The sequence below is a fragment of the Lates calcarifer genome, linkage group LG12 (assembly GCF_001640805.2).
Source record: "Lates calcarifer isolate ASB-BC8 linkage group LG12, TLL_Latcal_v3, whole genome shotgun sequence".
Taxonomy (NCBI): domain Eukaryota; kingdom Metazoa; phylum Chordata; class Actinopteri; family Centropomidae; genus Lates; species Lates calcarifer.
In genome coordinates, this window is record NC_066844.1 from 170,379 (window position 1) to 183,161 (window position 12,783).

General features: G+C 42.7%; 1 protein-coding gene across 5 annotated transcripts; it reads left to right on the forward strand.

The window, feature by feature from the left end:
• The first annotated feature begins 949 nt into the window (after positions 1-949).
• Positions 950-11,599, forward strand: LOC108890689 (protein FAM107B). Of its 5 annotated transcripts, none has more exons than XM_018687668.2 (6): positions 950-1,161; positions 4,302-4,377; positions 7,881-8,121; positions 9,967-10,126; positions 10,305-10,340; positions 10,446-11,599. In XM_018687668.2, exons 1-6 carry the CDS (start codon positions 1,138-1,140, stop codon positions 10,560-10,562), a joined length of 654 nt encoding a protein of 217 aa, XP_018543184.1. In that variant the 5' UTR covers positions 950-1,137; the 3' UTR covers positions 10,563-11,599. The 5 variants fall into 5 exon arrangements, with proteins under 5 accessions (XP_018543184.1, XP_050930475.1, XP_050930474.1 ...); XM_051074518.1 differs by having other exon boundaries at positions 972-1,161; positions 7,881-8,085; XM_051074517.1 differs by lacking the exon at positions 10,305-10,340 and having other exon boundaries at positions 972-1,161.
• Positions 11,600-12,783: the final 1,184 nt, after the last annotated feature.

A 12,783-nucleotide genomic window follows, 5' to 3' on the forward strand; every position in this document is an offset into this window, starting at 1 on the left:
GTAGATTAAAGTGAATTCATGATCATTACTGGATTATTCAGTGAAATCACTGCTAGATGTAGAATTAGCTTCATCACATGTTAGTGGTGTTTGGTGTAAATTTCCACAAACTTTCCATGGAGAGTTAAGCTGGGGAATTTTGGAAATATTCCAAGTTGGAAATTTTCCACAGGAATGAGTGAGAATTTACAGGAATTTAAAGGAATTAACTGTAAATTTGGGGTAATTTATACAAACTGAATCCATACAAACATAAATATAAACATCCAGTTTTGTCAGAAGTAGACGCTGCAAACTAATACACCTTAAAGATTTTTGACTTTGATTTGTGAGTAAAACTTTCATTGATTCTCTCATTGAACAACAGCAAAAACACATGAATGTTAAATAAAATAAACATGTTCCCTTTGGTTTTACATTAAATCTGAAAATAATGCCGCAAGATTTTTTAAAATATATTTTAGTTCCCTGTTTTAGACTAACCCGCAGTTTTACAAATTTCCAGTTTATTTAAGTTTCCAACTTTGAAAATTCCTGTAATTTTGCAGCCGTACGTCAGATACAGTCATCTGGATGTAGTTTCATGTTTGAGCTGCAGTTTATTAATCATCTGTCCTGATGAATATTGTATCTGTGTTATCAGGACGCCTCCATCTCTTCCCTCAGTTCCCTAGTTAAAGTTTCTCTCAGACGGAGGAGGAGAAGTGAATCAGTTTGTGTTGGAGCTTCAGTTTCTCCTGAAGCTCCAGGTTCAGGACTTCACTCGCTCTCTCCGTCACCTCCAATTACATTAATCCAGTCAGAGCACCTTAACTCCTCACAGCTGAGAGCAGAGAGTCAGGCAGTAACAGGTGGCCCCCCCACCCCCCAACCACTGTTTCAGCTCTGACGGCTGCTCTGTCCTCCACCGGCTCTGTTTGGTGTTGGTCTGGTTTGGTGTTGGTTGGATGTTATGAAGCTGCCTCTCTAACACACCCCAGGCTGTCAGGCTGCCAGGCAGCGGGGGAGAACGAGGAGGAGGGAGGACCGAGGCTGCTGGGAAAAAGGAGAAGTGCTGAAGAGGAAAGAAAGGCAGGAAGACAGGAAGACTGGACATTGAACCTGCTGCCACAAACAAACAGAGCAGGCAGAGGAAAAATGGGAGCTGCCTATGGAAAGAAGGTCAGTTTGTTTCACAGGAGAAAACTTTACCTCTGAAGTTAGGCATCATTTATCTCCAACACAAACTCTGAAACTCACCCAGTTTCATCTGAAATGAGTCGACTGACAGATTATAAATTATTGATTCATTGTTAAAGTTATTTTAAAACAACATGGTAAAGACTGGATCCAGCTTATCAAATACAAACTAAAAACGGAATATTTAAACTGAAGCTTGAGTTTTGGACTGAACTGTTTGTAGATGTCAGCTGGACTCTGATGGTGTTTTTCATCATGATTTACTTTGTTATTTTACAAAGTAAATAATTAATAATCTATAATGAAACTCATTCTTAGTTTCAACACCATTTCAACCTCTGGCTGATTTTTGATTTCTGTAACCTTTAAAGGAGCTATATGTAAGTTTTTGCTATCGCTACGTGGCTAACGTTAGCATTAGCAGGTGTTTACTCACCAGTCATGAAGAAACGTTTTGAGTTCAGCATCAAACTTCATCCTTTACTCACCAACAGCTGAGTCCAGAGGTGGAAAACAACACCAGTGTTTTTCTTTTATCTCTATCACTTCTTTTCTTCTACTGAATGTAGCATGCTAGCTGTCTCATTACTTTCCGATAGCAATTCAGTCCAGTCTGCTCAGACAGTGTAGTCTAACCTCTTGTCTTGTAAACTTGATGATGGCTGAAGCTCCCGACAAGTAAACAGCTGTGGATTCTAACATTAGCTATGTAGCGACATGCTTTTTTGAAAAACCTTTACTAAAGGGTTTGAAAAGTATTATATATCTTTATATATATCATATATAAAAGGAGCTAAATTAGCAATGATGATGTCATAGAAAACTGTTCACACCAATTAATTTTAAAGATCAATGACCAATCAGGAGCCTCCAACCATCAGCCGGTCGACCAGTGGTATAGCTTCATCTTCATCTCTTTAACTCTGAGGACGACGTTACTGTTTCACTGTAACTGTACAGACACTCTGATAATCAGGTTTCAGGTGACGGATGTTTTTGGATCCAGGATCAGAACCCGGCTCTGACTCGATCCTCTGTGAGCGGATCGGACTCATGCTCTTTCTCTTGTCTCCTTAGAGTCTCAGGTTCAAAACCTTGGCCCAGACAAATATTTGAGGTATGAGGCACGACACACCTGTTGAGGAGGGCGTGTTGGGGTGTGTTTGTTGCTATGGTGACCAACAGCTGACAGCAGGGAGGTTGGGGGGGATCAGAGTGATGTCCCCCTCAGATGGACTCATTAGTGTGTATTTATAGAGCAGAGTTCCCGTCAGCAGCAGCAGGTGGAGGCTCTTTAAATAATTTCTTCATGTCTGATCTCAGGTCAGTTATTGTTGGAACATGTTTCAGTCGGTCTCTCCTCCCGGTCTCGACCAATCACAGCTCAGATCCTGTTTCCTGTGAACTCATGTGAGAGTAAGTGAATCAGGTCTGAGACAATAAATAGCAGCAAAGTATTTACAGCCTTGTTACATAATGACACTCATTAATGAGGAACATGTGACTCCTCCGTCATGGTGAATATCAGTTGGTCTCAGGCTGATCCAGAGTCAGACCCAGTTAAACCAGGTCTGTGTGTCTGTGGATCATCAGTGGGTTAAATCCAGCTCGGACCAGAGAGGCAGATTAAGACAGTCAGAAGAGAAAATCCCTGCAGCTAAAAATACTGGGGGGGTGGTGGTGGTGGAGCATTTTTAGTTGAAAGTCACATGAATTAAATCCTGAATCCTGAGTCTTGAATCCTGAGTCTTGTGGTCTCTTGTGATCCTCTTGTCTCGGCTGGTTTTGTCCTGTTGGGCTTCAGTTGCTGCTTTGACACCATCACTTAAAGCTGTTGAAAAACAGTTTTTAAAGAATAAAACGTGACATGCTTTTATTTTGAAGGACTCAGTTTGTCAGTAGAAACCTTCAGAAGATTTATTTCTTTACTTGGTTTAAAGCTCCTGCAGCTCATCACAGCTTCTTATACAAAACAATAGAGTTCAGTTTTTGTCTTTTGTGGTTGGATTTGACTCTCAGGCCAGTGGTGAACAGAGAGTACATTTACTTGAGTACTTTTACTTCAGTACAAGTTGAAGGTATTTTTACTTCTCTTGTGTTTTTGTGTGATGTTGCAGAAGAACAGATTAAATGAGTGAAGCTGCAGTGACTGATCGAGTTATTGATCACAGATTAAATTAATAAATAATCTGACCATTGGTTTTTAAGTCATAAGCAAAGATATTTAAATGTAACACCTGTGTAATGTGGGTGTTTGTCCAGTAGAGGTCAGACTGTCCTCAGTCCCAGATCAGCCTCAGTGTGCAGCTCCTCTTCCACCCACCCCGCCCCGTCATTCTCAGACCTCTGAGTCTTTAACAGGATGAAGCAGAGAAAGCCCCCCCCCCCCCCCTTATTCACTAAATGTTGAACTGTCCCTTTAACCTGCTGTAAACACCATTCATGTCACCTCCACAGCCCCTGCCCCCCCTCCTCTTCAGGGCTGATGGGGGTCGCGGGGGTTTGGGGGACGTTCGGGGGTGGGGGGGGCTGTGAGACAGTGAGGGCCTTGTCACCATGTTGAAGCCTGATGAGGTCGCCTAGCAACCAACACAAAGTCCATTCAGTCAGAGAGGACGACGTCCAACTGACCTGGAGTCAGACAGGAGAGGAGCAGCTGAGGGGGGGGCTGCATGAAGAGAATGAATCAGAAAAACAGTTCAAGTTTTTAAAGGAACAGTTCAACATTTTCCTTCATATTCAAATGATCTGAAACTCAAACATGTTTCAGAGGAAACATCATCTGATCAGCTCCTCAGTCTGTGTCCAGGTGTTTCTTCCATGTCACTTGATCTAAAGATGAGTTAGAGAAAATGAGTCACAGTGAAGTTTAATCTCACATGTTTGTCCCTCTGGGCTCACCATACCTGTACCTGCTGCTCAGACTCATCAGTGCTACACACCTGTGGACTCCACCACAGATGTGGACTCCAGTACGACTGACTCCACCTGACTCGACTCAACTTGTTGATGTTTTGTCTAATTACTGTTTTATTGTCGTTGTTGATCATAATGCCTCTGCAGTAACACCTCCTCCTCCTCCTCCTCCTCCTCTTCTCTCTTTCTTCTTCTCTGGTTTTTAGAAGGCGTACAGCATCGACCACGAGCCTCCACCAAAGCAGCGGTGTGTGAAAAATGGAAAGCTCCCAAACGGCCGAGGTAAGTTTGTCCCTCTCAGGTTACTGTCCGTCCTGGAGAACAATGGCTCCCGGTGGGAGGAGAATCTGACCTGAAGGTTTATCAGTGCTGCCTCACTGTGGATCAGACTGAGCCACTGAGCCATCAGACGCTTCCTCCTCTAAAAGGTCGACTGCTCTGATTACAACACAGACACTGTCAGAGTCATTACTCTAACACACACTCTATCCTGGTCTGCTGTTCAGGTGTGACCATGTTCAGCTCCTGGTCCAGGTCCAGGTCCACAGACTCTGCAGCACTCTGACTTTTAACAGACATTTGATAACCAGTTTTTATTCTGAAGTTCATGGATGAAAATCTCACTCCAGAATTTGACTTCTGATTAATTCAAACTCTGATATTTTAGAGGTGTGTTGGGGGGAGGGTTCTGGGGTCTTTCTGGGGTCTGGACAGTCCGGATAGTGATCCAGTTTCAGTTACAGTAGAGCAGTGTTAAAAGTCTCCTGAGAGACGATCGATCAGTCTGATCATCAACACTCAGACAAGAGCTGAAGATGAAACCTGCTGAAGAACTGAAGCTGAGAGCAGCGTGGGAAAAGACTGAGAGTCAGAAACACTGAGGAGGAGGGAGGAAGAGAGAGGAGGAAGGAGGAGGAGGGAGGGAAACACTGAGCAGATCATGTGACCGCTGTTTTACACTCAGCATGATTCAGTCAGAGCAGAGTCCTACTGCTGCTCGTACAGAGCATGAAGACTGAAGCCTGAAACACATGAGGATCATCAGGACCGGATCAGATGGATCAGATGGATCAGATGGATCTGAGGAGGACCGGCAGCCCTGAACAGCCAGCCACAGCCAGGGAGGGGATGGTGAAGTCTGGTAAGAACCAGAGGAGGACCGACTGTAGTTCAGGTCTGAGTTTAAACACCTGGACAGGAACAGGTGTAAATCAGCTGATTCTCAGTCTTTATGTCTAAAATTACAAACAGCTGAACTCACTGTGACAATGTTCCTGACGACCAAGGAAATCTGGTTTTTAAACGCCTGTGTTTCAGGACTGAACCTGAATGAGTAGAAACCTTATGACAGATGAAGTTTGTCAGAAGTAATCAGATCGATACCGAACAACAGAAGTCCTGCACAGACGTGTTATCAGCAAAACGTTAAGTAAAAGGTTCTGTGAGTAATATATTTCTACACAGTATTTTATATTACTGAAGTATTTTCACTGATATTTAAAGTACATGTGAGCAGAATTATAATATTATAGTCTGTTGTTTTAACTGTGATTTTTATGGTCGGTTTGTGTGTAAACTGAGACCAGGAATCAGTTACATTCAGACTTTATAATTTCCATGTGATGAATAACTGTAGTGTTGAGTGGTTGGAGATCAGCTCAGTGAGAAGTGTTAATAAATCAGTGTGAAGACGGCGAGAGAGGAGGAAGATGAAGTGACTGATCTGAGGGGGAGTTTACACCAACCTCCTCTGCTCCGACTGTTACACAAGAGATTCACAGCTTTTCTCAGCAGAACAAAGACTGGAGAGACAAGAAGACTCAGTCCTGGTCCAGTCTTCTCTGGTGTTTCAGTCCTGGTTCAGGTCTGGTGGTCTTTTTCCTTCATGCCGAGGAACCAGGATCAGGTTTGTAGACCTGATTGATGGCAGCAATTCAACCTGTTGCGACACGTCAGTGTTTATGTTCAGAGTTCAGACCTGATGTTTGAACAGTTCTCAGATCTGTGACTGAGAGTCAGGAAACATTCTTCAAACTGTTTATTCAGTTAAACACACAGCCTCAGGCTATTCTGTACAAACCATTTATATTGTATATGATGAGCTGTGCAGATTAGTGTCGATGATATCATGGAAATCCTGTGAATCAGACACTGAGGATGAGTTTTAGTTTCCACTCGCAATTGTTGTTCTAAACTTTCTGGTTGAAGAGACTTTGAGCACTTTGCAGCTGCAGATTTGATCAGAGTCTCAGTTTTATTTCCTCAGGATGAATGAATTACACAGAAAAGACATTATCTCCTGACATTACTGAGTAACATGATCACGTTTCCTCCAGGCTGAGCTGGAGTCAGACGGTCTTCATCTGCAGACCGAGGCAGAAATCAGCTTCTGTAACCAGATCATAGCCACTCACAGAGACGTCGATACTCTACAGAGAGGCCTTCGTTTGCACGTCCTGTCTCAGATCAATATGAAACCACACAATATCTCAGAGGCTTCCTGCATCAGTCCTGTTCACCAGCTGATCGTCTGTCCTGTCCAACCACCAGAACAAACCCTGAGTCCACAACCTCCTGAAGCTGATCTGAAGTATGTTAATGTATGATGTAGTAACACTGAGTTTTATTTCCATCAGAGGTCTGAACTGAGGAGACGTCAGAAAAATATGGCCGCTCACAGAGTCTTTACAGCTGCTGTCAGAGTTTAGATGACTTCAGATCAGATCTGCTCCTGAAGAACACCTGAGCTGTTGACATTAGAGTTTAACACAAACTCTTCAGATCGTTGTTAAAAAGACGTTCACATTTCAAACCTGGAACATTAAACCATGAAGGTGAACTGATTCAGTTGTATCTCAGACTAGCTGTTTTTAGTGACAGTTGCTAACATCGCTCTACAAACAGCGTAGCAACATGTCCACAGATAAAACCTGAACAGTTCTCTGTGTCTGACTGACTTCATGTGAAACTAATGAGACTGAGCTGCTATAAACAGGAACATTAGCAGAGAGTTCACTGCTGTTGATGAGGAGCAGCCATCTTGGATTCTGACGTTGGGGTTGGTGGAGTTGTTCTGACTTCAGGAGGCGTTCAGGTTCAAACTTCTGAGTAGGAACTCAGAAATTCAGACTTCAGAGAAGAACTTGAACGCAGCATGAAGTGAGTGACTGTGAGTTTCAACTCTCATGTTGTCATTTTCAGAGAAACATCTGTATAAAACCTCAGAGACTCGGAGAGCAGCTTGTGAACGTTGAAGCTGACAGATTACAGACTTACAACATCACAGTCAGTTCATTTTCTGTTGATTGAGTAATAGATTACTGGAGTACCTGTTTCAGTGTCAGGTGATGCAGAGAAGATGTGGTGACCTTTCAGTCAACAAACATTAAAATCTGTGTCCAACACCTGGAACACACGTCTTTCTGTCCCTGTGTCTCTGACGACGTCCAGAGCTCATTTAATTTTTCTGAAATATGAAGCAGCGCTGGACGTTGGTCTCTGGTTTCTCACTGGAGAAAGAGGTCATTGTTTGAGGTGAACTGTATGAAATCTGATCCCTGACTCCCAGAATATCTGAGGACTCGGATCAGATGCCTGTTAATCTGGTCTTTCGTGTCTCAGACAGAGACAGAGTCAGTTCAGAAACACTCCCAGCTTCATCCTGACAAACAACCTGAATTAAAGCCAGCGCCCCCTGCAGGCTGCACTGGTCATGACAGATGATTTTGTTTTTCTCTGTGTTTCAGATTTAATCTGATGATGATCTGTCCTCTCTGTGTCTGTAGCCTCAGCGTATGCAGACCTGCAGCAGCACCGGTCCGAGGGCATCCACAGGAAACCGTCCCCAGTCTCTAGCTACGTACCCCCGCCAGACTACCTGGAGGAAAATGAGGATGATGACCTCATAAAACCCAAGAAACTGGTGAATCCTGTCAAAGCTTCAAAGAGTCACCAGGAGCTTCACAGAGAACTCATGAGCAGCTACAAGAGGTACAAGAGCATCAGAGGACGTCAGGGGACACTGAGGTCTGTACAGGGAGAGGGTATTTATAAGGACATTACAGCAAAGTGGGGACTGAGACAAAAGTTACCACAGTGGGGACATAGACAAACACAGTGAGGTCCATGTTGTCATGATGTGGACAGAGTCCTGACAGAGCCCTGACAGAGCCCTGACAGAGACAGGGAACCGGTGTAGACAGAGTCCCTGCAGGTTTTTGAGGTTTCTGGTCTCTGGCAGCAGCCGGTCCAGATCATTGAGGGCTGACATTGTTAATCTCTTGATGCAGCTTCAGATAAAAACATGTTTCAGAGTCAGAATCAGAATCCGACTTTATTTCCAAGTAAGTTTGTACATACAAGGAATTTGTCTTGGTATATTGGTGTTATAGGACAGTTATAGTAAAAGAAAAGAGCGAAGAGCAAAAACTATATTTACAAGGAACATAAATATACAGAATTAAAAAGTAGTAAAAAGTGTAAAGTGTAGTGTGCAAAAATGTTAGAAGGTGGCAGTGATTATCCAGATGTGCGTTAATGTAACGTGTAGTAGGGGGTGGGGGGATTACAGTCTGTGACCGTCTGCGTGTGTGTTGGGGGGAGGGCTGGATCTTGTTGAGGAGCCCAGTAGCCCAGTTGCAGACGGGAAGAAACTGTTCTTGTGGTGTGAGGTCTTGGTTTTGGGGAGTGTCCTGAGGAGTTTGTGACCAGGATGGGAGGGGTCAGCCATGATCTTTCCTGCCCGCCTCAGGGTCCTGGAGGTGTACAGGTCCTGAAGAGAAGGCAGGTTACAGGACCCTCAGCCGGATGACACGCTGCAGTCTGCCTCTGTCCCTGGCAGTAGCAGCAGTGTACCAGATGGTGATGGAGGAGGTGAGGATGGACTCAATGATGGAGGTGTAGAAGTGCACCATCATTGTCCTTGGCAGGTTGAACTTCTTCAGCTGCCGCAGGAAGTACATCCTCTGCTGGGCTTCCAGTCTGGACTCATGTGATCAGTTAAGTGGCTCCTGCCGACCAACCAGAGAGCAGTATTTCCTGGTCAGATCTCTTTGTTCACGTGAGGAGCATCGTCCTCTGAGTCCGTCCAGCTCAGAATGTGTGAAGAGACGAACAGACGCTGCTAAGCAACAGCCTCCCACCTCACAGGCCTCCACTGCCGCCAAGGATGCTGGGAAAGTTTTCACCTCCTCACAGTCGCTCATTCACTCACAGAGAGGTCGACTTTTATCATTCAGGAGGAAAAACTATGACTGGACGACGACCAGAGACAAACAATCAACATCTTGACGTCATTCAACTGAAACTTTATTTAAACCTGGACCTCACAGAACTCAGGATGTGAGGACCTGGACCTGAGGGAAAAAAAAAAAAAAAGTCAAGAGACAGAAAATGATGCATCAGATAAACTCCTGACATTTTTGTGTTTTCAGCAACTTGATTATTGGTTATTGATTATTGGTCATTAGTTGCTCCTGCTTTTGAAACGTTGTCCAACCTGATGAATTCATGTGTTGGTGATTTTATAGTTTAATAATCAGATTTTATATCAACCCACACAGCTGTGTTGAATGAGTCAGGAGGTGATGTTGTTTCATGAGGACAGACTGCCCCCTGCTGGAGGAAACACTGACTACAGCACAAACACATAAACACATAAACATAAACACATAAACACATGTATGTCTCTGTCAGAGGAAATGCTATAACAGACCTGAACAGAATAAAAAATCACAGCATGAACTGATGTAGAGATATATTTATATTTGTATGTGTATTTACAGCAGAGGTTCAGTCAGATCAACCAACATTGATCTTAATGTTAATATCAATAATTGTGTGTGTGTGTGTGGTGTGTGTGTGTGTGTGCAGGGGGGGGGTCAGTGTGGAGATGAAGCCGGAGCTGCACCGAGTGCTGGAGTCCAGGAAACGAGATCAGCTGATCAAACAGAGGAAACAGGAAGATGAAGCTCGGAGGAAGATTTCACCTCTGGAGGCCGAACTGCTGAAGAGGCACAGGAAGCTGGAGGAGGTGACACACACACACGTCATTACATTAGCTTGTTAGCATGTTAGCATGTCTGTCCAGGTTCTCTGTCCAGGTCACGGTCGTCTTCAGTTCTAGAGTTGAAGGCAGCTGGACATTATCAGGTTCTTCATTAAGATGTTTCACCTCTCATCCGTCTTCAATGTCATCAACATGTCCTCAGCATGTCCTTAGTGTGTCTTCAACATGTCCTCAGCATGTGTGTATTCCTGTCGTTGGGATGAATCAGTTTTTGAGGTTTGACCTCCATTCATTCCTCCACCCATGTGATGAACTCTGTCCTCTCTCTGTGTCTCTGTCACAGCTGGAGAAGCAGCAGGAGAAGGAGCAGGAGGAAAACCTGAAAGCTCCGGAGTTTGTCAAAGTGAAGGAGAATCTGAGACGGACGTCTTTCCACAGTAAAGAGGAGAAGGAGGTTTAGAGACGAAGCTGCTGCAGGAGACCAGACTGTCCAGGTTTACAGGACATACTGAGGACACACTGAGGACATGTTGATGCCAGACTGATGTTAGCTGATGAATAGCAAACAGGTACCTGAACATACCTGGAGCAGGTGCAGCCTCAGAGACTCTCCTGTGTTGGTCACATGGCACGTGATGGACGAATCAGAGTCATCCTCTCAGAGGGACATGATGTCAGAGACGACGTAGATCTGAGTTTTTATTACTTCCTGTTTCAGAGACGTCTCTGGTTCCTGATGATGTGTCAGAGGTCAAAGGTCAAAGATCAAAGCTTGTGCAGGCAAAAGAAGTTAACTACAACTCCCAGAATGCATTTAGACAAAAAACGTCCAATCACTGATGGCTGAGATCAGACTTTACTGTTGAGACGAGGAGGTGAGTTCTCATCTGACTGGCCCCGGAGGATCGTGGGTACTGTAGTCTTTAGAACCTGGCGTCAGAGGACAGGAAGCTTCTCCCCACAACTACTAAATATTAACCACATCTGATGAGAGAAATATTTAATTCATATCTGAGTTTTATCAAAGGATCTTTATGAGAAACTGAAGTTATCATGAAGTCCTAGAATCATTATTTTCTTGTTTTACAAGATGTTAAATCAGATTTATGATCTAAAGACATCATAGACGAAGCTTCATGTTTCCTTTTGTGAGCTTTTGTTTTTGAATTTATTAAATCCTGATTCTTGTTTTTATTGTGACTAAAACAGTTTTTTTTCTGTTTCTAATGAAGACGTTTGTTTATGTTGATGAGACTCTGAACATTAACATGAAAATTATTAAAGAATAAATCTGAGTCGACTCGAAGCCTTTAACATAAAATAACTTCTCTCACTCGTTAAACTGAAGCCTTAATGAACTGATCAATCAATCAATCAATCAATCAATCATCAAACTGAACTTTAGACTTTAACTGTGTAAATAAAGATTGAATCTGAACTGTTGTTATTTTCTGATTGTTCTGAATAAAACTGACAAATAAATGACTGATTCTCCTGTTTCTCTTCCTGTTTATTGATTATTGATTATTGATTATTTATAGACTCAAGTCAGTGTCTCTGTAACTGATTATAGTTCATTTATTAGGATTTGTTTTCTGCGGTTTACATTCGTACTGATGTAAGAATAATAAACTGAGGAGAAAGAAACAAACAATAATCAGTAATCAGTAATCAGTAATCAGTAATCCATAATCTCCTTCCTCGTTTTCTCGTGTTAATTAAATAAAATCACTGACCTGAGGAGGAGGTTTTGTTAAATGTTTACAGGTCACGTGTTTCAGCTGCTGGATGCACGTGGAGCTCTGAGATGTACTGGATTATTTATTATTGATTGGAAATACTCAAGTACGACTATAATGCATTACATGAGTAAATGTACTCAGTTACCTTGTCTGCCGGAGCTGCGCTGTAATGCAGCTTCTCTCCACTAGGTGTCGCTGTTTCTCTCTTTTCCTCCAGAAACTGAAGCTCCGTCAATTTACAAACAATCACCTGGGACCGGAAGTACTTTTATTTTGACACAAAACGTGTTTCGTGTTATTGTTGGTTTAGTTGTTAATAATGATTATTACTGACACAGTGAAGCTGTAACAAACATTGACACAATCAGCTGCTCAGTTTATTCTCAGAAGAATCAAAAGTATTCTGACGTTTTAATTTATTCAGTGATTTTATTCATAACGTTTCTATTAATTTTTTATTGTTATTTGATTAAGATAAGATAAGATAAGATAAGATAAGATAATCCTTTATAAGTCCCGCAATGGGGAAATTTACATTGTTGCAGCAGCATAAGTGATTGAAAAGATAGAAAAATAGAAAAAAAAACCAAGATGATTCTATAAAAAATATACACATAAGAACAGTATAAACATGACAATGTAATAAAAAATATTAACAGAAGAGTGATATACACAGGACTTTATACATAGAGACAGATTGAACTAAATACATATATTGCACATTTTGAAATGTAATTGCACACAGTGAGTGACTGATAGCAGCTGTTTTGTTAGGATTTATTAAAGTGGGTATGTCCATGTGGGTATGTGGTGTATTAGGAGCAGTGCTGATTGTAGAGTCTGACAGCAGCAGGAAGGAAGGACCTGCAATACCTCTCCTTCACACACTTTAGGTGAAGCAGCCTATCACTGAAGGAACTGCTCATGCTGTCAGACTGT

Bases quoted from the DNA above. Each gene is read 5' to 3' on its own strand.
- LOC108890689 (XM_018687668.2), top strand. From the start codon at position 1,138: ATGGGAGCTGCCTATGGAAAGAAG. The intron at 10,127-10,304 runs GTGACACACACA...ACATGTCCTCAG, and splicing joins GGCACAGGAAGCTGGAGGAG to CATGTCCTTAGTGTGTCTTC. The intron at 10,341-10,445 runs GTGTGTATTCCT...TCTCTGTCACAG, and splicing joins CTTCAACATGTCCTCAGCAT to CTGGAGAAGCAGCAGGAGAA.